The sequence below is a fragment of the Stegastes partitus genome, unplaced genomic scaffold (assembly GCF_000690725.1).
Source record: "Stegastes partitus isolate 25-593 unplaced genomic scaffold, Stegastes_partitus-1.0.2 Scaffold605, whole genome shotgun sequence".
Classification (NCBI taxonomy): Eukaryota; Metazoa; Chordata; class Actinopteri; family Pomacentridae; genus Stegastes; species Stegastes partitus.
The window spans coordinates 29936-54742 of NW_007578336.1; the positions used below are offsets into that span (position 1 = coordinate 29936).

A 24807-nucleotide genomic window follows, 5' to 3' on the forward strand; every position below is an offset into this window, starting at 1 on the left:
CCTGTGATAGACTGGTGACCTGTCCAGGGTGTCTCCTGGGATAGACTCCAGCCCCCCGCAACCCTCGTGAGGATTAAGCGGTGTATAGATAATGGATGGATGGATGGATCCCTTATTTATTTCGCCTGTAGATGATATCTAGTAAAATTACAGCCAATAACAAAAACACTGATTCACAAGTTCACTGGATAAAAAAAGGCCAACACTGTGGATAAAATGCCATCAAATATCAAAATGGTTACAGATAGTCACTTTTATTCTTTTAATTCTACAATTACACCGTATTTACTGCACTGTACTTTAAATTAACTAAAAAAGTCTTATTATTTTACAGATATTTGCTGTCATTTGAAAGAAAAATCTTCCATGTATAAGATTTTAAAGCATAAATCATTTTTAAAGTGGTATTTTACAGATTGTCCAGTCTAATAAAATCACAGGGGGAAGAAAATTATTCACAAGTTCAGTGTAAAAAAAAAAGAAAAAAAAAGGATAAAACACCATCCAATATCCAAATGTTTACAGATAGTAATTCATTCTTTTACAATCTGTGCCTGTAACATCATGCTGTTATACTGTATTTAAATCAACTACAAGATATATAGTTATTTTACAGATATTTGATGTTATTTTCAGAGTTTTAATAGTTTTTTTTTTTATGTTTGTTTAATGCTCATAACTTCTTTTTTATGGGCCCCTTTCAACAGTTTATGATTGGATTTTTTTTAGCAGTTAGTCAAACATAACAGCAGCTTGCCTGTCAGCATAAAAACCAGAGCTACTGAAGACTACGTCACCTCAATGATGGACCCATGAAGCATCATGTTGAACTATAAATGATCTAGTCGGCTATTTGTTATCTATTTCGAAGCAGGCCGTGCCCTGCGAACATTTTCATCGCTCACATGTTTGGAACCATGAAGCAGCTGAGCCACCAGCAGCCAACAACAACCAGTAAGCTGGAACCCAGCAGTCTTATCGGCCTTTCCTCTTTCGGTGCTGCTCTGGTTAGCGTCCAAGCTAAACTTGTTTTGTTTGCTCTCTGTCCCTCACAATTCCCCTAATGAGTCTCGGAGCAACTTGGAGGTTTAAAGGTTTAAATTTTGAGACGACTTTGACATCAGTCACATTAATACATAATCAAGCCATTTGTCTCTCTCTCTCTCTCTCTCTCTCTCTCTCTCTCTCTCTCCATCTTTACATTCCTGTTCGACCGGGCGAACACTTTGTTCCTCTATAAGGATATGAGCAGCTGATTGCCTGTGATGAATGCACGTCCCCTCTGCTCTCCATGGTGGTGTGGAAAATATTTATGTTGAACGCGGTGCTGCTCCTTAGATACAGCCTCCCAGGCATTCCGTGACAGACAACTACTCTTTGGGTTTTAATAACAGCAGATACAGTTTGGATCTTCTTTGTGCTCAGCTTGTGATACCTTGCTGTTGGCTGAAAAACTCACCCGGTTATAAGAAGTGGGTCAAAATTGATCCCGTTTGAGTCAATGTAGCACAAACACAGAGTAGAAAACCCACCAAAGACAAAAGGGTTGTTTTAACCCAGTAACATACAGAAACGACACCTGAACACGGTAACAGTGATTTATAGTCATTTACACTGTGACAAATATATTTCATTAAGAAGAAAATTTTTTACATCTTTAAGATAAATATTGACAAAAGTGAATTACAAACCAACAATCCATCCTTTGCGAATTACAATAAAACTCTTACTGACTAGGCAGTTTTATAAAATGTGATTTATTCTTTTTATGAGACATTTATACATTGATATTTTGTTACAAAGACATCTGGTTTGAACGCACAGGAAAGGGTTTGGGCCTCCTGCAATTAGGAAACGCCTGAGCACCACCGCGTCTTTTATTGTGAACGGAAACTGAGTAAATCCTGTTATCTAATAATGTGATTACAAAACCAAACAGACCTGTTTAAACATCTAACGTCTGCACAGAAGCCCGACTTCCCCTCGGTTTACCCGTCAGTTACCAATACTTCATATGTGCAGTTTGTGATCAGAGGCCTCATATGCTGAGCAACATGGTCCACGATATGCTGCTATATGTTGTGCTGCTATTTAATTTTTGTTGTGTGTCCGGGTTAGATTTTGATACTCTGTGCAACTTGTAATCTTCACTGTACAGAAAAAGCAGGATTTGTTGCATCCCAGTCGAGACACGATCCTACATTGCACACAAATGTCCAATGATGGAGGAAGACTTCTAATTCCAAACTGAGCAGCTGACCTTTTTTTCACACAGTATTTTTCTAACATGCATGAAGGGGATCTTTATATATTTATGTGGCATGAGGTCACAAACTTAAAGATAATTCTCAAATATAAGCAGGAAAAACATACATACATGAACCTATAGGCAAGTAATAGGAAAACAACACTTCAGTAACAACACCAAGTCCCCATCGACTAGTCTCGACCCCCCCTTCAGTCACCCTCTGCATTATTGAAAGGGGCGGTCTGGAAAGAGTCTAAGCGGATCCTGCGGTGTTTTGTGTGTGTGACTGTGCGTGCACGTGTGTATGTGCGCGTGTGTGAGAGAGAGAGAAAGAGAGAGAGGGAGAGAGAGAGAGGGAGAGAGGGAGGGGGGGAGGCTACTGTGACAACGCTCCTTGATGCACAAGTGCCGCAGCCGGGTGAACCGTTATTGTCACTTTGTGCGCAGCCAGAACAACCGTCTGAGCGTTTTGGGTTGTTTTTTTTGGTTTTGTTTTTTTTTGCTGGAGATAAATACAAAAGCCAGTGACATCCAGCCGACATGGGGAAGGTGGAAGGAGGAATGAAATGCGTGAAATACCTTTTGTTCGTGTTCAACTTCATCTTCTGGGTAAGTGCACCTTTGGCGTTACGCTGCGTAACGGTGAGATGCAAGCTGTGCGTAAATAAACAGCCAGCAAGTGCAGCAGAGCAGAATGGTCGCCTGATCGCTGCACTCAGCTGACTTTCACACCCACGTGGGAGTTTCACGGCGATGCTAAGGTGTTTCTATTCTTTTTTTTTAATTTTACATTTTATGGATGTGTCCTTCTTGTGTGCTTTATTGAGTTGTTGTCCCGGCGTGGTTTCAGGCTTACTCTGCGTGGCGCGGAAAGGGTGACAGCTCGAGGTTCTTTTTTTTTTTTTTTTTAACTTTTGGCTCACCGGGCTCAAATCAGATTTTCCACAGAGGAAAAACCCGCCCCCTTTTTCCCGGGGAAGCGTGTTTTTGAAAGGAAGACTGAATGAAAAGACAGAGAGGCTGAGAGAGATTGAGGAACAGCATGGAAAACAAACTTAGCGCTTGGCTCTCTGTGCCACATTGCTTCATTAAAACGCACTGCAAAGCTGATTGATAAACTGACGTTAGGACCACAAGTTCCCTCCCTCTGCTTCCTCTTGGGCACCGAGGAGGAGGAGGAGGCCCTAGAGAGTCACTTTACTCAAGACAAACAGTCAGGTGGATGTGAAAGGTGTGTGTTTGTGGGTGAGTGTGTCTTTGCACACATGCTTCTGCCTTCATAAACCCTGACATTCCTGTTAAAGTCCATTCAAAGTGTACAGCTTTACACAATAAGTCTACAAGATGTTGATGTCCTTCATAGATAATCTTTGTGTTTGGGTGCACTTTGCTTTATTTGTGCCACACTCATGTAGAAGTTACTTTGTGTGTGTGTGAGAGAGAGATTTTCCAGCAAGCATCTGTGGAGTGGATCAGGCGCCGAGTACACTGTGAATGGATCCATTGTGACAGCAGGACAATAGCATAATTTCAGTCTGCTGCTCCTGCCTGGCTAAGCAGCAGAGCCTTGTCGGAGCCCTAAACGCAGCAGTCCCCACCACCGGCTGCCACCGAGTGTGTGGACACATGCGGCGAAAGACAGGTGAAGACGAGGGAGGGAGGGAAAGAGGCATGGATTGCTGCCTGGAGGGAAATCTCAGTGACAGAAGAAGTGCAAAGTGAGAAAGACAGTGAATAGGGATAGTTGAGAAAAGGGTCACCGGGAGATTGAGAGGGATATTCGTGTGCGCGTGCACGCGGCCACATGGCAAAAGAGGGACAGTTGGCATGAATTTGACCCAGATAATGACAGTAAAGAGATGAGGATATTGAGTATTCTGTGATTGTGTGTGCTGTCTCAAGACCACAAATAAAACCCTTCTCCTCAGTTTCTATCTGCAGGAGTTCTGCACATTCCCCGCTCTTGGTTTAACAACGATAACCCACCGCTCATAATCACAGCATCCCAATCCCCCTCTGGGCCGCAGCTCTTCTCTGTTGATTGTGGAGTGAGACATGAAGAGAAGTATGAGAGTGATGAAAGCGGGTGGAGGAAGGGCAGATATGATGCCTATCAAATCCCCCCCCGAGAGCCCCAGTTGACTGTAAAGAGGACTCTGTTGACTATTGAATGTAGTCAACAAGCAAACACACTTTAAACGAAGATATTTTATTGTTCTTTATCAGGTGGATGAAGGTTGGCATATACATACTTAACAACCGCCGTTATTTGAAACACACAAATGCAGAATTTTGTTTTTAAATCTCTCTCACTGCAGGCCACAGCTTCATGGTGTAGTTAGATTCCTGCTGAGCTCACTTACTATATTTTTGCTGCAAACAGCGGGACACCTTGAAAGCTTGTCCGGACCGTGTTTGTGATTTAGTCAAAAATTAAGCTTGTGAGGTAAACAGTGCAGGGCAAACATGGCGTCACAGTGGTATGCACAAATGCACAAATAGTGTACTTTCCCATGGATTTTCCCTCAGTGTTCTTCCTCTTGATCTAAAACAATGTTTGGGGAAAACCATTTGGTTAATGGTTCACTTGGTCCAACAGAAAACAATTGTCTTTGTCTGTGTGCATATATCCTCATTTTTATGAAAGTCACATCAGGGCTTAGGATTATGGTTTAAATCACTTTCAAGATCCTCTATCTTTCTCTGTAGTGTGTAAGACACACTAAATTAATAATATAACTGTCAAATGATCAAATCGATACGCAGATCATTTCACTTTAATAATTTAATGAGAACTGTAAATAAAGTAGCCTGGTAGGTAAAGCACCATTTACTTTATAGGACTAAATGACCAGTAATGTCATTCAAAACCAGTGAGTGCCAGGTGCATTTACAAACAGAGCTAAAAATATCACATTGTAGTGTCGCCCCAAGCAGTTCTGTGGCATTTAAACAGGACAAGTCAGGGACCATCAACTCATCTTTAAATGTTACAACTACTGACATTGCAGAACCCACAATGTCACAACAACGTAAAGGATCCTCCTTTTAGTAAGCGTTAAACCTGCCGCCCATGTCATTCTATATTTACAATAAAAACCATACTGTAAAAGAGATCTTTCTAGTAATTTAGAAAACAAGCCTTGTCTGAATGGTATAATTGCACAGCTTTATAACCTTGTGATGCTGTTAGCTCATTCAATTTGCCATATGTCTGTTTCACATTAAACCAGAAAGTGGAGTTTTAATCATCGGAGGTGACGCTACCACATCATTTGGAGCGGATTTTTTAATATATGTCCAAGAGTGACGTTGTGAAGATTTCTAGCAGCATTCACTGACCTAAAAATCTGTGCAAATTCTAAATATTTTTTCCTGCAATGTAGCCCTACAGACACATTATAGCAGAGGTCCATGTGTGCCGTTCCTCTCCACCCCTCCTTTTCTGTCGCCGAGTACAATAGGATTTACTCCACCCATAATTATCTCACTCTTATTTACACTTTCCTCCTGCCCATCATTTTTAATGTGCCCTTGCATCTGTTTTCTCCAAACATGAGCCCGACAGCAGGCTATTTTTTGACCAGCTTAAATCACTCACCAATTACTGCTGGATTTTTAAGAAGCAGCTTGTAACTGTTTTGCTTTCATATACTATTTTTTGCTTTAATTTACAGTAAAGCTCCATTTTTTTTTTCTAACCTAAAAAGCGGATAATGCCGCAGACTGTCTCTGACCAAGACCACAGCCCTGTGTCAGCTCAGCCCCTGTTCTCATGGAAATTCCCCCTCACAAAAACACTATTTAACTGCACCGTTAAAAAGTCGGGCCCTAAACTGTAAAAGAACCTCAATAAAGCTTCGACACAGAGATTTCCATTCCCGCCTAGGAATATCCAGACACACAAACTATCTTCAGAGGTATTGGGACCAAAAGAGGACACGGGGGACTTCTTATTCTCACTCCTGTGTGTGTTTTAGAAAAAAATATAGACTCTACAGAACCTGTGTAGGACACAGGTTAGAGTTTGTCTTGCAATAAGATGCTTCTTTTCCTGCAGGCAGAGAGAAAAAAAAAAAGAAAAAAGGCTCCTCTAATGACTCTTTTTTCCTCTCTCCCTTCCCTATTTCATTCTCCCGTTCATTGTGTCTGCCGGTTTCCCTCCCATTGTGCACTAAAGCATATAGTCACAGGGAGACAGTGGGTCTTTGTCCTTTGGGTGAGACCGGGAGGGAGAGGCCGAGATTGTGTGGGGTGTGGAGGAGGAGGGGGATGCACGGGGATAAATCAGGGGGTGGGAAGGGAGGGTGAGTGGGTGGTAAAGCTGGGGGGTATGAAAGCAGAGAGGGTGTTAATGGGACCGCTGGGATAGTCGGCCTCGTGAGTGCCAGTGTCGGGATTGTATTTAGCATGTCAGCTATTGACTGCACTGTTTTTGAAATCTGGTTTTGAAAAGGCTTTTAAATGGAGCCATAACAGTAATGAGGTTTGGCTGAGCGCAAAAACCTCCTTTCAACTGCGAACCAACCACCTGCTCCTCCACACAGCACCGATCCACAGTAGCTCGTGGACGGCCGATAGCTGCTAGCAGCGTGTCCATGATATTCAGCAGGCCTCACCTCACGCTTCCCCCCTACATCAGGTGTTTGGACAAATATCATTGTTAAATAGATCCAGAGCAGCTCTTCGCTTTAACCAGTAGATCTACAAGCCTTTTGCTCCGCTGTGCTTTATCACTTTGGACCAACTAATCCCACAACCCCCGAGAGCTCAGCTGTCCCATACATCACAGCGCATGACACTAAATCCTCCATTTGGGAGGAAGCCGGCTTCCCAGCACCTGTCCCATTCCAATGCTTTACAACTGAGCCACTGGCTTGACTTCAAACCAACACCATAAAATATAACCTGTGGATGGAAGGAGACGAGCGTGGACGGTGAGGATGAGTTACAGAAGACAAAGAGCAAAAAAGGAGAGCTCGCAGAACCAGGAAAAAAAAACCTGAAACAAGAAGGCAATTTAAAGATGAGGCTGTTTGCTTTTGCCTCAATTTGGCTACAGGGATTGTTTTATTTTTTTAATAAATGCACTTAAAAAAAGAGCGTAAGGGCCTAAAAAAACAGTCACACAAACAGTGGTCTACCTAAATTCTAGATCTGGGACACAGAGAGGCCATGTGACCAGCGCTCCTAAATACTCTCCATTTAGACGAATCATTTTATTCCTCTGCACGCGCACACGTGACGACACTGTGTTGTTTTGAAGCTCAACTTGAAGGTTTTCAGACTGGATTATCCTCGGGGGGTACGAGCTGAGTGATCATTAAAACCTCTCAGTATTGATCTGTCAGCAAAGCGCCCACCACAGCCTCTCTGTCCTTGAGAGCATCTCGGATTTCTGAAAACAAAAAAACTCAGCTTTTACCTCAGTGTCTTCTCACCACTTAGAGAATAAGCGTTTTATTTTTTTTGCTGTAGCCCTGAAGCAAGAACCTTGACTATGATTTTGCTCGACGTATAGTGATGGAGGTTTAGATGAAGGAAACTATGAGTAACATGTAACCACATTTCCAAACAAACAGGAGAGCCTGTTTAAGCTCAAGGTGCCACGCTGCTGCCCACAGCCAAGCGGGTCATTTTCTCCTTACTTGCACGATGGCAGAGGGGTGTTTTAGAAGTTACATAACTTACATTTGCTGGGATCTATTAGTCTGGAACTTTTAGATGAATGACCCATGGTGGAGACCAAATATCTAGACCCATTGTTTTGACACAAGATATAACATTGTAGCCATCTAGCTCTTGAAATTATACCCCTGTTGCCTGCAAAGTGGAAAGGGTGGAAGGGCCTGAGTGGAAAATCACATTCAGGGGGGAGTTAAGGAACAAGCCGTCTGAGGGACTTGAAAAACATGCCGGTCCACTGTTGAGCTTTAGATGAAAAGAACATTGTGATGAAAGCTGAAACAAATTTGCCAGAATGATGTCAGATCTAAAAACCGAGGATAGAAATTACATGAGAAATAGGCCTCGTTGTGAAACACGAGGCAGAAAATTGACTGTATTTCTACAACCAAGTGCCAGTTTTATGGTTATTAATGTACTTTCATCACCAAAGAGAAAGATCAGGATTCAGTATTTATGAAAGTTTTAGCTGCAATTAATTAAACACATGAATCTCAACGGTGCATTGTTACACACCCTCCACTTGCCTATAAAAGTTGTTGTTTCTGTAATCAACATGTGTGTTTTTTGTTTTAACATCTCTCTGTTTCTGTCTCTCTTCAGTTGATGGGATCCTTTGTTCTGGCAGTGGGGCTGTGGCTGCGTTTTGACCCAGAAACCGTCTCCCTGCTCAGTGGCGATAAGGCTCCAGATACCTTCTTTATTGGTGAGTGCCGCAGCACAACCTCCGCTAATCTCTACAGTCAAGTGCAACAATACACCGAATCACATTCAACGCAAAGCTGTTGATCCAGTACATGTGTTGAACAATTCCCCACATGTTTTGTAAAAATGAATCCGTTCGAGTGCGGTTGCTGTCAGCTAAAAATGATAAATTGTGCATTTGCCACCGCATTGGGTTGTTTTGCTTAAAAAGAGCTGCTTGGGTGTGTGTTTTAAATATATGTTGCTGGGAAACCACTCTAAATGGGTCATGGGAAGGTCTGTTGTTTTCTGTCAGCAATTAAGCTGAATATTATGAATAGAAATGGCAATTTAAGGAACATTCTTCTTATTTTGGCATCATTCAAAATACATGGCATCATCTTATCACACCAAGCTATAAATTCTACGAAGTGTGTGACTGTATTAGTTTGATGGATGTACAGATAAAGGTTTTCCACTTACCTATTATTGTCAGAATAGAACGTTAAAGTTTCCTGCTAGAGATAAGTGTGAGTAACAGGAAATTACTGTTGCATGAGGGAAACTACCAGAGGTTTGTACATCTCATTTCAACCTGTCACTCTACCCCCAGACGGAAAGAAAAAAAACAAAGGAGGGCAGTGGGGGCATTTCAACAAGCAGATGAAAGAGGGCAATCATGGACATCATAGGAAACATGTCAAGCCGGAACAAGATTGGACACAGCTTGAAATGGCAGTGCAGAATGTAGAAGAGGAGAGGAGGGGTGGCTCTACAAGGGCACATCTTAATAACATGCACTCCCACCACACTGCAGTTTGTGTGATCTCCAGAGCAGATCCTTCCATTCCTGGCCGACTGTATTTTCTTCTCCAAAATCAGATAAACTGTTAAGAAGTATATTGCTTTGTAATGATAAACTGGTGTGTCTTTTCTTACAAACTCTTTTAACGCTGTAAAGGTATTTCACCGCCTCTCTGTGTGCCAGTGACCTACACTCAGATGTCCATGTGATTTAACTGAGGATGGCTGGCTTCTGTCAGGTCCTTTGAGATTACAGCGCTACACATGGCTTTGACAGTGAGAGCGAGTCCCACAGGCACAGCTGAGAGTGCTCAGCAGTTGCTGTGGCTCGTTCCCATGGCGTCAAGTCCACACAGAGCTCCTCTTTTCTTTGTGCTTAGACATGACGTACGATAAAAACACGACAATAACTTTGGATTAAAAGACAAAAAAGGAAAAACAATGCGATGTTTTTCTTCCAAGCAGAGACAGTTTTGTTGAGTTTATAGCACAAGGGAGTGCAGAAGCATCACTTGTCAGCAGATGGAAGAAGTTAAAAGCTCATCAGCGCTCTGAATTGGCACCACAAACTAAACTAACAACTGAAGAAAACGCCACTCCCAGTGTAATCGTTGTGTTTTATGTAGACACGCTGAGAGCCCATGAACTGTCTTGTTCCCACCTGAGCCCGTAGTACTCGGGGGGCTGATGTGTCCTCTCTCAATTCATCCTCTGTGGAGCCGTTGCCTTGCAACAGGCCTCACCTGTATCAGAGCACAGTGGTGGCACCACAGTGTTGAGCTCATCCCCGCAGACCTACTGATGATGCATGTTTCCTAATGAGATGATTAATGGGAACTAAGAGAACTTGAAGCATCCCACTTAGGGCTCTCATTAAACCAGACTCGAGCTAACAAGGGTGTTTATAAGGCATCATAAGTGGGTCTACTGTTGGGCTCATATTTTATTTACAGTTCTCAGTTTTTTTTGCAACTGGGATAGATAGATACAGTCGTCCTCAAATTTATTCAGACCCTTCCATTGAAGAAAAGCAAAATTCACAACAGTCACTCAAATAACTAGAAACTGAAAAAAGTAATAATAAACAAATAAATAAAAAAGCTAAATTCTAATTTAGTGAAACAAGACATTGCTTTTGAATTGTGCTTAAAAAGAATAATTAAAACAAACAATACTGTCCAGGACAAATCAGAGCACTTTGCTGATGAGCAGTGGGACAAAATACCTGTCAACAGGTGCAGAAGTCTGATTGAGAGTTATAGAAAACACTTGACTGGCTCAAAGGGTTGTTCGACAACATATTAGTTCATGGGTCCCATCATGCTTGTTTGCTTGTTTTATTTTTTATTTTTGAATATTTCTGTTGAACCACAATTCAAAAGCTATGTCTTGATTTTCATTAAATTCTTATTTATTATTACTTTTGTCAATTTAAACTTATTTGACTGACAGCTGTTTTTTTTTTTTTTTCTTTAACGGGAGGGTATGAATACATTTGAGGACGACTGTACATGAAAAAAGAAAAAACAATTTCAAATAAAAAAGACGCTGCTGTCTTTTACAACATTTACACAGTAGTAACATCTTGGGAGTGAAGATGAGCAACAATAAGAAATGACTAAAGCTAAGTTCCATATCCTTTTATATTACAAGACAAACCAAGGTCCTTATGTATGTGATGTGATGCAAAAGGCATCCTCTTAAATCTATCCTGTTTATTTGGTTTGTAGAGATGCATTCTTTCTGTTTGTACAACATCTCCTTAAGTCAGTGTGCAAAGCTGGGCGGAGAGGAAGAAGTCAGAGGAATAAGTTTCTTAGCAACCAGGTGCCCAGGTGCACAGCAATCTGCACATCAGATGAAAGTTCAACAGTCTGCAGCTTGGGCTTTTTTTTTTTTAGCACTTTAAAGTGACTGTCTCCACTTGCATTCCCAGCTCTATGCTGCCGCCTTTTGGTGACTCTGTGAAGTAATTGCCGGATGATTGAGCTGGGAAAAACTGAGCATGTTAACAGGAGTGTAGTGGGCAATCAAACCCAGGCACTTAGAGAAGCACAGTGAATGCACTGTTCATGTGTACAGTCTATCAAACTAAGTGGTATTCTAATTGTGGTTTTCCTTTTGTTTACCATCACTATCACTGCATGTAAGCAACATCTTCTGTTGTGTTTTTCTGTTCCCCAGGTGTGTACATACTAATTGGTGCTGGCAGTCTGGTGATGTTAGTCGGCTTCTTTGGCTGCTGTGGAGCTGTTAGAGAATCTCAATGTCTGCTGGGTTCAGTGAGTACAAACTCATACAAATAAGGAGAAAAAAATGATCTGAAGTGCACCTTTATCCTGTTTACAAGTATTAAACACTTAATGTCGACTATTTTTTGGGGTTTTTAGTTCTTTGCCTGCCTGCTGATCATCTTTGGTTCCGAGGTGGCAGCAGGGGTATTTGGATTCCTAAACAAAGACAAGGTACATTCATAATTTCACCCATTTAGAAGTTGATGTCTTTGAGTGATTCAATCAACACCTAAGTGGCACCCAGTCAATCACTCATCCTTTCTCGCGCAGATAATCGAAGATGTCCAGAACTTCTACACAAAGACCTACAATGAAAACAGCAACGGCACATTGATCATGTCTTACCAGAAAGTAGTATGTAACAAGAAAAAAATCAGTGTAAAATAGCATTACTTAAAAAAGCGTTGCCTTTTAAAACATTTTAATGTTTTGTTTCCATTCTTAGCTGAACTGTTGTGGAACCGTGGCGAGTCCGTGCCCTGATCTCGAGCCAGATACCACGGTAAGACCCGTCATCGGCTCCAGGCTCAGGGCGGAAATTAAATTCTGCTGCTTTGTTGTCTAATGAATGAGTCACGGGTACGATGCGAAACATCCCATTCGACTCCTCTCCTCTGTTCTCTGCAGGACTGTGAGAAGGGCATCAAAGAGTTCTTCAACAGTAAGCTCTACATCATTGGATACGTGGGAATTGGCATCGCTGGAGTCATGGTGAGTCAGGAGAAGAGACAAAAAGGCAGAAATCACACACTCAATTGTGACTGAGAATGATATGATTTCTGTTTTTGTTTTTTTTTTGTCTCCCAACAGATCATTGGGATGATTTTCAGTATGGTGCTCTGCTGTGCCATTCGCAACAGCAGGGAGGTCATCTAAGCTTTATCCTTCACTTCCTCCTGTGTCCAGCCCCTGTACAGCACTTCAGCTCAAATGTCAGCTCCTATCCATCATCCACGCAGGGACCCAGGAAACAGAACACGTTCAAAAAAATTCCTTTTCACTATGGTGCTCACACCCTCTCTCCTGGCCTGATCCTCCAATATTTTCTTCCTAGAATCATTCTTTATCTATGTCCAGTCACAAGTTAAGTAGTGCAATCTACCTTTTATAGCATTCTGATAAGACTGTCGCATATCAAGTGGGAATAGTCTCTAATTACCTGACAGTTTGTCAAATAGTTTTCCCTCATGGCCATTTGGCCACCGCTACAAATTTTGACCCACATACTGTCACAGTAGTGTCAATGCTTTTTCACATAGCCTTGACACTGACCTCTTGCCTGTGGGAAACTAAAGCCCGAGAGAGCAATCTGAGGCCAAAGCAGCTGAGTTTGCTTATTTGAACACACAAGAATGAAAACACACACATAGACGTGCACGGACATACAAACACAGCAATGTTGTGTTACATGAGACCGCAGCCTTAAAAAAGGTTTTTCTGGCTCCTGGAAGCGAGTCCTGATTGGTGGAATCAGAGGACAGGAGTGTCAAGAGAGGGAATGACTGGTGAATGTTTCAAATGCATCCATCATGTAACCCCAGCACTTTTACTAACACACACACACACACTATACACACACTCTTGGAACCGCTCAGACCGCACAGGTTGCTCTCTACAACGAAAATCCAGTTGTTGTAAAGGAATAGTTTGACTTTTTGTTGCTTTATATTTATTATACAGGCATGAGAGCATGACGAAAAAGTAAGTAGGCATTTTTCCCAAAATGTCAAAGAGTTTCTTTCAACAACTATACCACTGGCTCGCATGTTCTAATGTGACATGATTTGCAGATATAAAAAAATAAATTACAGATAGGATTCCCTTTTTCGCTACTCGTCTGTTAGGCTGTGTGATCCAGTGTCATGAACACCCCTGCCTACTCTTTCTTTGATTATGTATACGCTCTCTTACATAAGAAAGTACACTTGGTGTCTGCCAACTGTATAGAAGACCCAGATCATGTGGCCATGTTTACAGGCTAAACTTATACTGGCCGGTCAATTGAGAGCAGCGAACTTTGGATTCCCATGTTCGGCCTTTGACCTCTTCCCACTATCATCTTTTTTTCCCCCCCTCTGTGCCTTAAAAGTACACCTCCCATACCAAGATCCAGTAAAATGGTTCCTCTTATTTCATCAACCTCAGAAAACCTAGGATCACTTAATTTATCCATGTCAAATCAGGCCACTGTAAATTTGTTTGTTCCAAGTGTCAGGACTCCAGTGTGTAAATATGTGTGGATTTTTTTTAGTTTTTTTTTTGTAGTTGTACATTATTTGTGGCTGATGTGTTAGTTACTATTTAACAAGCTGTGTGTAGACAGATGTTTGCAGTAGTTTGTACAGTGTTGTAGTCTTGACAGTGTTTGCAAATGTGGTCAAAGCAAATCCACACGGATAAAACAGCTTCTTAACGTGCCTTTCTTTGATAACAAGCTATTCTGTGAGCTGCAGGCTGTCTGAGCGTAGCAAATAAATGTAGCAAAAAGTGTACATATGTTTGTAGAGTTGGACTGCAATGAACTGTCACAGACGTTCAGTGAGTAGCACATATTAGCTCGTCTCGCCGCTGTTGTTTCGCCGTGTCACTTGACTGTCTTGCGTAAAGCAACAATTAGCTTGCCAACTATTTCAAAAGCCTTTTGGTACAAAGAAAGTCTCCTCTGAGGACTCTGAACAATCATGTTAATGTTAAGTTCAAATGATCACGCTATATTTGATGTAAGCACTGGTCAATTTTGCTTTTTTATGAGTTTTTTTTTGTTTGTTTCTTTTTTTGTTTTTGTTTTTTTTTTTCACTTCAGTGTAATGTGACACAAGTGAGGAGACAACAAAAGCTTCCTTACCACTTTGGGATGCCAGTAGGCAGTGTTTACTCTGAAGCGACACTGAAGAGTCACTAGACTGTCACTTCAGAGGCTCAGCGGAGTTTAAACAGTTTACTCCTACTCAATCCTCGAAGCTGTTGCTGCGTTCCTCAGTTACGTTTGTTCAAGCAAATCTGGAGACGAAACACGCTCCGCACCTAAAAAAAAAAGCACAGTCGAGCCTTTCATAGATGATTGTGTGTTAATTTATTTTCATACCATTCCAGGCTTCTCAGGAATATGGGTGTTTGAAGTTCAAATAAAGGTTTTAAGGTTTTACAGACTTTCCCTGTGTCTTCTTCCATCACAGAGATTTACATGTTTGTAGTTATTTTCAGTTACATTGAAATCTGGTAATCTTTTGTAGGAACTGACACAAAAAGAACAGAATGGTGTATAGTAATGATTTGATTCTTGCACTACTTTGGGCTTTTTTGGTTTTTATTGAAAATATTTTTGCATATACACTTCTGATTCTGGATAGAAGCCTCATGGCATGTGGGATTTTTGGATGCTTATTAACTTGTGAAGTCCCTTAGCATCTAAGATGTCTCTAGTGGTATCAGTCTACCATTTCACACAGGGCCTGAGTCATATATTCTGCTTGCTGCATTGGTTTCAGGCTCTGAAAATATATCAGTGACTTCCAGTCCTTTCCAGTAATGAAAAACAGCCTCCACATTTTGCCAAATGTCGCCCAAACACATTGATACTTCAACTAGAAATTATGAGAAAATGGCATGCTATGACAAAATTTGCAGTGTTGACATTCAAAAAATCCTTTTTTTTTAATTTCCTGGAACAGAAAAGGATCTCTAAATGTAGCATCGTATACTGTACGTGTGTGTGTAAATTTAGAAGGAATCAGTGATCCCCAGGAAAACCAGCGATATACCCTGTAATTAGGTAGGTTTCCAGGTTTAGTCACATCAGATTCATGCCAGAGGTTCACCTTTCTGCACTTGAGCTTTAAGGACAGCTGAATATTTAGTTATGGGCATAGTTATGCATGCAATGTGGCAGAGGCTCCAGGACTACCCAGGGTAAAGTTACCCCAACACTGCAGTATGAGCACTTTTACTGCCAAAACCTCAACCACGCTTGTGATGCATGTGTAGAGGAGTAGTGTAACACCTTTCAAGCTTGCATCAGAAAAAAAAAATATTCACTCAATCTGCTGCCCATTTCCAGTAGCTCTACTGACTGTAGTGATTACAGGCTTTAACGTGCAGCATTTCCAGCTACACACGCTCCACAAACAACACAAACAAACATGGCATTTATAAATATTTATTCACCATTTAGAAATCTGTATTTACATGCATAATTCCAAAATGAACTTAAAAAATAATAATTTTCTCAACTGGCTGGATTGACGTGCTGAAAAGTCAAAACCGCTCTTAGTTGGAGTCGAACTTGCACAGTTTGAGAAAAGTGTAACAAAACAAAAACAAATACAGAATACATATTTACATTGTTAAAAGCACCGTAAGCATTTTTGAGCCATGAAATTTTCCAGATGAGATCAACATTGTGCGCAGGTTTGCTTTCAAACAGCCCAACAGGACACATTTGCTTGTGCTCCTGCAACACTGACAAGAAACCAACGAAACAACCATAATCAACCAAGAGAACATGGCTACATGTTTAGAAGATGTTTCACTTGGTCCCAAAAGCTTCATGAATCCATCCATTAAGTCTTGTCTGCCATAAATTTCCTTTCCTTTACCATGAAAAGGCAGTTCTCCAAAGTTGGCCTCATTGAGTTATTTAGCCACAGAGCTCAAGTTTGAATCATCAGAACTGTCTAGGCTGCCATAGAAGAGATTCACTGTGCACAATAAAAAATCACATCAGCCACATGTTTGGGGGGAAAATTTAACTCCAGAAATCAAAACCACCACTCCTTTTTACTCAAGGTGATATAACACAGAATCCAAATATCGCAATCTGGTGAACAGACGATCCAAAAATGTAATTTGTTCCAAGCTATGACCACTTAAGCAATCTGTTTTCCAGATATTTTCTCATCCAAGTTGTTTCGAGGACAGCATGTGGAAATCATCTTGTGGAAGAAGTTATTTTCCAAAATATATGTACTTTAAAAACAAATATATTGTATATACACAGACTGGAATCGACATCCATGCCTTTGTTTTACATGTGACCCTTTAAAACAGCATTAAAGGTATTCAAGTAAAGTTTCAATATCCTGCCATTCAGAGTTGATGATACTTGGCACACTTGGCAGGTGGAGGGATGTGCAAGTTAGGATTACAGTCAAGGTTGAGTTGGGTGTTACATCTAAGAAAACAGAGGGAACGGTTTGATGCCACAGGAGTACAATCAAGTCTGTTCTGAGCAAAACGGTGATCAGTGTAGTCAGTGAGGGTAGGAACTCTCTTTTCTTGCAACAAGCTCTGCCAAAGCCCACAAACAGGTAAGGTTCTCTCTCAGTCTCTTTGATAAGAGATAGTCAGGCTAAAGGCATAAGTTGAAACCATTTTTGAAATAACATGGCATCTCTCTCTGGTCCCTTTAGCGTTTTACCCCCAAACCTCCAACAAGAAAGAAGGTACACAGTAACAGAGAGCTGAGTCCATTGCTGCGCCCAGGGCATAGCTGCCGTAATTTAATGAGACAGCAGAGAGACTTGGAAACAGCTTGTTTATGCAGAGTAGATGTTGTAGGGAGTATACCCCAACAAGAACTCTCCGACTCCGACAAAGTACACAACCTGGGCAATGCCAAAGAGTGGGGCAATAACCAGAGCCCGGCAACTGGCCCCCTTGAGGAACGCACCAGGACCTTCTTTTTTCAGGATTTTTCTGCATTGAAAAGGGGAGCAAAAAGTTAGCATGAAACTTACACTATGCATACCGCCCCTGATCAGGAGAAAGGCAAAGTGGTTGATGGTGTTGGTGAGGAATCAGATGATTAAGATTACCTGACACAGTCCACTACTCCATTGTAGGTCTCCTCATTTGCTCCCTTTTTGAGAGATTGTAGCCTTGTCTTGACCACTGTGCAACACACACAAAGCTTACTTTAGTTAAGAAAATCTAAAATATGTGAGACTATTTAAACTTTCAGTGAAAGTTTAACTAGCATCTACTTGGTGCTCCAAACATTGATTGGCTATTTGCACTGACTTAGGGTCCTCACCATCACAAGGGCTGACAGTCACAGCGGCGATCGATCCAGCCAAGCATCCAGACATAAAGGACCAATAGAAAGGCACAGATGGGTCTTCAGATGAATGTTGGCCGAGCTGGTGCAGATGTGCAAAAAGAGGGAAGTACACAACGGAGAACGGGATGTCCCTGAAAAGACAAAACAAACATGTTCACATTTATAGTCAGTGGACAAAAAGACCAAAGTTGGTTAGGTAAGACCAAGAATTACATTCCTATCTCACCTCATCAGTGTGGCCCCAAGTCCCCGGTACAGTCCAGTGACTCCTTTGGTACTCAGCAGCTCTTTGGTGATCTGTATGGCGGACACTCGCATGACTTGAGGGCTGACGTTATAGGAGCGGCTAAGAACGGCACTGGTCCCTCCCATCTTCAGAGTTGACACCACACTAGGCATCACCCTCTGCTGGGCCGCTGGCAGATACAGAAAACAAAACCTTTGCTACTAAGGCAGAAATTAGATCATTCCAAAACTAGATTTAACTGGAAAGCAAAGAGAGTTTTAGCACAAATAGCTGTAGATGAACTTACCTAGCCTGCCTGCATCCTGCAGCTGGATCTTCAACATCTCCATGGGTGTGGTGATGGTGACCTGGCACATTCCTGCACAACATCCCGCCAACATCTCCTTCAACACGGTCAACCTACCCCTAAGGATACATATGCACTGAGTTAAAAAATCAACAATGGAACATCATATAGATAGGAGTCTTTTGTATCTAGTGCTACTTACCCATCCTTGCTCAACTGGTGGCGAAAGAAGTCGTTAGCAGCTAGTTTGATGGCCTTCTCTGGAGTTACCAGGGTAAGATTTACAGCAGCACCTGCAACAAGAGGACCTGCTCATGACGAATTTAATTCTAATGAAGCAAAAACGCCATCACTCTTATTGACGCATGTCTGACAGCAAAGTTTGCACAGTGGCAGTAAACAAAGTAAACAGAGGGATAACACAGGAGGACTTTTTATTTACCGATTAGTAACACTCCCCATATCACAGAGCTATGGTTTGTGCCATAATTTCACTGCAAGCTGTGCATTAACAGAACAACAGAGCCAGTCAGTAGGTCACTGTGATCCACAACATGTTTTAATTGTCTTGCAAGATGAACCACTGACCCACTGAGCCATTTCTGCACAGGCTTACATGGAGTGTAATCAAAACACTGAGATGCAGAGCAGCATCTTCGCTGAGAGGCTGATGAAAATTGGCCAGGTTTGTTTTGGTTCACATGACAAACGTATTGGTTCTACCATTTTCAAACAGGATTAGGGAATCAGACCGCATCACACTCTCATTTTAGTAAAAGCAGGCTGAGATTCTCCTGTGTATGTCTCATTTTGGGTTCGAAACCACTTAATTCTACTGCAATTGTGGACATTTTGTGGAGTCTTACCTCTGTACATGCCAAAGTAGCCTTCAGATTTAACTGTCTTTATGAGGCAATCCATCCTGACGAGAAAACAATAAACAAATTAGCTTCAAAGAAAATAGATATGCTGCTATGTTAAATTTTGCTCTGCTGTCACAAAAATATACTGATAAATACTAATAATCTTGACACTCTGAAGGCCCTGGCAAGGTGGGGACGGCAGCATTTGCTGAATGTTTTCAAACTTGATATTTTAACGGAAAGACAGCTTCCTGTATACGTGTTACTGAAAGGTAATGAGGAATAGACTGGTATACTGTGCAAATATGCTTTTGTACTGTATGTGCATTGTGAGTCAAGACAAAGAGCAGTGTTCTGACACAACCATCTGTTTTGGTGGGTGTGGTTCGTACATGTTCTTGTAGAGCTGCTGCCCGCTGCGCTGGTTCTGCAGTCGGGTCTTGGCCAGGTCGATTGGGAACACACAGGTGACTCCTACCATGCCTGCAATCCCTCCATTGATCAATTTAGCTGGTAGGCTGTACGTGGACAAGTCACAACGGGTGTAGTGTAGTCATTTCTTTTCTCATCATACACAAGACAGGCTGGTTAACAAAGTGAGCTGAAACTGAACTAAAGCAGCATAATCTCCATGGAAAGCAACTGATTATGCTTCTTAAAGCCAAAGTGTTGACTTTATGTAAAGCATTAGCTTTGCAACCGAACTGGGTAAAGACTGACTAATCCAAAAATAACTTGTTGACAGGCTAAATCAAACAACATACACACATGTTTAAAGTGTTACACACCCTAGGGCTTCTAGATCTTGACAAACAACAGATGGCAAACTACATGCGTTTACTATGTAAAAATTCATGGAATTAAATGACAAAAAAAAAAAAAAAAAGCTCAATTTCTATTTTTCTCTCAGTAATTCGCATGTCATGCTGGACAGGTTCATACCTAATCTGCTGTTGCTGGGCCATGGTTCTTGGTTGTTGTTGGGTGCAAAAGTTGGTCAGCACAAAGGAGAAAGGCCGCAGAGGGAGAGCAGGCTGAGAGTCCCTGAGAGACACTGAGCAAGGCGAGAGTAGAGAGAAGCTCGGGGTTATATATATAGAGGCAAGTCCAGCCCTGTGGATCCGAGGATAAATAGGACATCACTCTCCACCCATTGCATCGCCAGCCAAGAAATAGAGCCAGGGCCCGTCATCACCCAACCAAAACTAACCCAGGGGTACACCTGCCTACTGTGTGAGGGAATCGTTTTCAACCAACTCCTCAGTTCTGAGTTTTGCAATCACAAACGCTTATTCATTTAGTGGGTGAAATCACAAATAAAGATAGTGCAATTCATTATTTATATCATATTTTGATTTGTTGAAGCCAGACAATTTAGATTTTGAAAACAAATTGTGCAGATTTAACAGACCTGCCGTGCTTCTTTGTAAGACGGACCAACTTGTCTCAGCAAGCTCAATAACAAGAGCATGATGCAACAGGCTGAGCTTGTTACTCGATGTATATCTCAAACACTGCTGCAACTATCAGTAAGCACAGAAATTAGACTTAATTTCATGCACATATTTATTTCCATGAGTCATTTAATTTATTTACTGTGGTAATACAAGTCACAAAGCATTCACAGGATTCTACTCCAATTTCAACTGCTAAGCAAACTAGTGAAAACATAACACGAACAGCTCTGGGGCATAAGTGTACTCCACTATATCAACAAGCAGAAGCACTGCTGGTCCATCTGGCTATTTGCCATGTTTGTGCATTGGTCGTATTAGCATATTGTCAGGTTTCCACAGTAGGCTGGTTCTTCATTCAGTCAAGTGTCACTGAGCATTGATGATAGGAGATCCGTTTGGGGTGGACGCAACTGAGATAGCGTGTGTCACAGCGACTACAGCTGCAGCATTGGGCCGCAGGATAGTACAGCTGTGAGCTGACACCCGGAGGGCAGCCGGGAATATGGGCAGCCCGGTACACCAGGGAGAGAGGCACACAGCTACGCTGGATCAAGAAAGTCCTCCCAAACCGTCCTTTCAAATTGGTGTCCTGGAGTAGAGAAAACAGGCCTGTTAGAGAGTGTGAATTAAATATTAATATTAAACAGTATGATGCTGTTTAAAGTGTCAAATATTCTTCTAATGTGCATCATCACATCAACATCTTTTCATAATATGCTTTGTTGTAAATGTTTTTTTTGCATCCTTAACTGAACTCCAAGATAAAGATTTTAAAAGTATACAATTGTCACCTTAGTGTAGCAATAGCCGCTGCAAATGGTGGTGTTGACAGCCACACACTGGGTGCAGTTTTCCTTCTCAAGCCATAAGGTATGATTTTTCAGTGTACAGGCACACACTGTCCCCACCATCAACAAACACAGCAGCGAGCATTTTAACACAGATAAAGACATGCTGAAAGTGCAGACACACAGAAACAGGCGGACAGTGAAAAATTAGAGACAGTCAGGATGCTATCACTGCAGCAATATCAATTCGGTAAATTCCGTGCAACCGAAACTGAAGAGAAAAACAAACCTTGACATGGAGTTCAAGTTTAGTTGATTAAATTAGGAGAAAACGTATGAAACTTATCTAATAAAGCTTTGTTCTGATGTTTGTCCGTCTAGACTCTTCCTCTCACTGCGTCCCCCAATTCCTGGCTGTTCTGTCTCCTCTGTTATTCTCTGAATATATATCAAGGGCGCCCATCCTCTTTTATAGAAACCTTAATCCACCTTAAGTGGCCCAGTAGACTTAAGTGTACACTATCATTCTAGAAATCATGTCAGCTATTTACAGTGGTAACAGTATGCATGTGTGTGTGTGTGTGTGTGTGTGTGTGTGTGTGTCCATGAATGTACAGGGATTATTTAACACAGGTCATACAGAGGAACAACAGAGGTAGGAGGTGGTGTTATACTGACAACACAATAAGTCACTGCGGGTTGAGGATGCGGCCAGACGATGCATGTGAAGCGACTAACAACAACTTCTCTGACCCTGTGTGTCTGGTAAGAGCTGATCCATGTGATTGATTAGACACGTTTTAGGCCATAGGAAGTTCAACAAAACAACACTGCACATTGTGTGAGAGGTATTTAGTAGCATAAATCCTCATTTGTGTCACCTAATGAGAAGGTAACCCAACAATCAAAAGGCAAACCAGTAATAAAGATAAATTTGTTAGGAAACACAAAAGTTAAAAAAAAAAAAAAAAAACATACAATTGTCAGTATCTTAAAAACAAATACATAAACAAATTTGTGAAAAATAATTAGCAAAATAATGGCTGCATGTGTTCTATATTATCCCTCAAGCTAAAAAAGCATGACTATTAAGTCATATGTCTTAAGTTTACTTTACTAAATAAATACCAAAGTGATTTTTGACGTAAACATTATTATTGGTCTCATTTGGCTGATGCTGGGTCAGCACGTACATGGTTGTGTCCTACCTGAGTAAAAAGGTTATAGCCTTCTTATCTAAGCCATTAATGCTCACTTAATTCCCATCTGTTCCCAATTGAAATGCCCTTAGTTTGTTACCCCCCCCCTACTAACTAGATATGTTCACCAAACAGATCAAAGCATAAATTACCCTTAAATCTTATGGAGTCTTGAGAAGTTTGAAGTAGTTCTAAGTAGTTCTGAAGCTGTCAGTGTGATAGTTTTTAGAATATGGCATCTATGTGTGAGCTGAACGTCCAGTGCTTAATACACTATAATTAATGTTATTTAAGTGTCAAATGTCATTGAAGTTAACATGTCCAAAAAAAATGTTTTCTACACCAGCTGATGCACTACATTTGCATTTCTATTAATTTCAGAATTTTATTTTATTTTATTTTATTTTTTAAATAGAGGTTAAACTCTTTGATAATTTGCATAAAAATATCCGTCATTTACATGATAAAAAATAAAAATACAGTTTAGGCTTCGTTGAGAAATCTGCTGCTGACAAACAGCATCCTTAAAAAGTTCTATACTGACCCTGACTTTTTACAGCATTCATTTCACTTCATTAGTCACCTATATGCACGGTACAATGTGATCGGTTTCGCCACAATTTTTTTTTTCCTCTGACCTGGCCTCATCTGTTTCTGTGATTCTGTTTTTGTTCTACATTTATCATGATGGGTCACTGTTACGTAACAAAACCATCAGATAATTACAACAAAGTGGGTCGTGGACAGTTCAACAGTTTGCTGAACTGACACACATCCAGCTTTTTTTCTTCTTTTTTTTTTTTTCCTCAGAGCGGCGGATTATTACTTGTGTGAGACGAGATCCATGAGGCAAGAGAGAAATCCAAACCACGGCTGTATATCCCCGGGTGTCAGTAGCTTGTCAGTTCAATACTATATCACAGCATGTAGAATGTCCCAAATTTAACACAAAAAAAAAGAAAGAAAGAAAGAAAAAGAAGAATATTTTTGAAAAAATATTTACCACAGGGAAACTGGTTGTGCATCAGAAGACACATAAACATATGTATTTAAAAGATGAAAAAATGCAGACAATATGCATGTATCTATGTAAATTCTGCATGTATTTAAGTGCATACTGTAGCTGAGGGATGGCAAGGGGATATGATAGGTTTTTATACGCTTTGGTTTGAATAAGGTGACTGAATGAATGTGGCCAGGCATTGCTGTTAATGTCTAAAACTCTTCTGATTGGCCTTCATCTCAGCTCCTTCTCTTACCTTTAATATCTGCAGGTGATGTTTGAGGTGTCCATTTAGTGGCTGACAGTTTTAGTTCATTTAGGAAACTCGACACTCTGTGATAAGGCCTGAAACTGGGTCAGGTAGAAACACGAACCCTTTCTGTTTTATAGCGGCCATGCTCCAAGGTCAGCAGGTCAAAAGTTGACCAACAAGCCATTTTTAGACAGTTAACTTCAGAATTAATTACACAGAACAGGAGAGCACTATAGAAAAAAATGTGTATTTTCTCCCACGTATGTTATACCTGAAAACAATAAACCTAAAAAACTAACAAAAAGTAAGCAGCTGTTGTAAATAAGCATCACTACGTATTTACTATTAGCCCACATATAGGACACATACATGCCGTTTTTCAGCCCTATGCATTGTGTACCTCCCCCAGATAAATGCAGTTAATATTGTTTTAATATTATTGACTTTTTAGTATGAAAATGTAAATCTTGGCTACAGTTAAGATTGTTTTTAACAGTCAGCTAAAGCTCAGTCTGGTGTCTCAGAGGGCAGGACAACTGAGACGTTACGTGGGAAGATTAGATCTGGAGCACACGGGCATTTAATGAGGGGCAGCAACTAACATTTCAACATAACACGTGTCGTTATTGGAGTATGACGAGGCAGCGATCATACAGGTTCTGGCCATATTGTCATTATATATAATAGAATGATAACAAACCCAAACAAACTCATTAAAAAAAAGTAATTAAACGCAGAACGCTCTAATTTCTCAGAACATTATTTAAGGTTCAGCTGAGTTCAGTGAATAAATCAGGCGGTATTCCCTGCATGGCGTTTTACTTACATCCCCTCGGGGAATGTGTAAATATTTTTGAATAACCCAGAATTTGAGGGTAGATGCAGATTCACGATTTGCATTCGTGTAATCATATGCCGTCGTATAATCCAGATTCCTA

General features: G+C 41.0%; 2 protein-coding genes across 2 annotated transcripts; one reads left to right on the forward strand and one right to left on the reverse strand.

Moving 5' to 3' along the window:
- Nucleotides 1-2641: 2641 nt before the first annotated feature.
- Nucleotides 2642-14865, forward strand: LOC103362803 (CD9 antigen-like). Its single transcript, XM_008289297.1, has 8 exons — nt 2642-2857; nt 8537-8639; nt 11606-11703; nt 11812-11886; nt 11986-12069; nt 12161-12217; nt 12343-12426; nt 12526-14865. Exons 1-8 carry the CDS (start codon nt 2789-2791, stop codon nt 12589-12591), a joined length of 636 nt encoding a protein of 211 aa, XP_008287519.1. The 5' UTR covers nt 2642-2788; the 3' UTR covers nt 12592-14865.
- Nucleotides 14866-15857: 992 nt separating this feature from the next.
- LOC103362804 (mitochondrial glutamate carrier 1-like) lies at nt 15858-20230 on the reverse strand. Its single transcript, XM_008289298.1, has 9 exons — nt 20112-20230; nt 19562-19687; nt 19173-19228; nt 18509-18599; nt 18307-18425; nt 18000-18189; nt 17747-17904; nt 17529-17604; nt 15858-17409 (listed from the first exon to the last, which is right to left on the reverse strand). The coding sequence occupies exons 1-9, from the start codon at nt 20132-20134 to the stop codon at nt 17250-17252; spliced, it is 999 nt and encodes a 332-aa protein (XP_008287520.1). The 5' UTR covers nt 20135-20230; the 3' UTR covers nt 15858-17249.
- Nucleotides 20231-24807: the final 4577 nt, after the last annotated feature.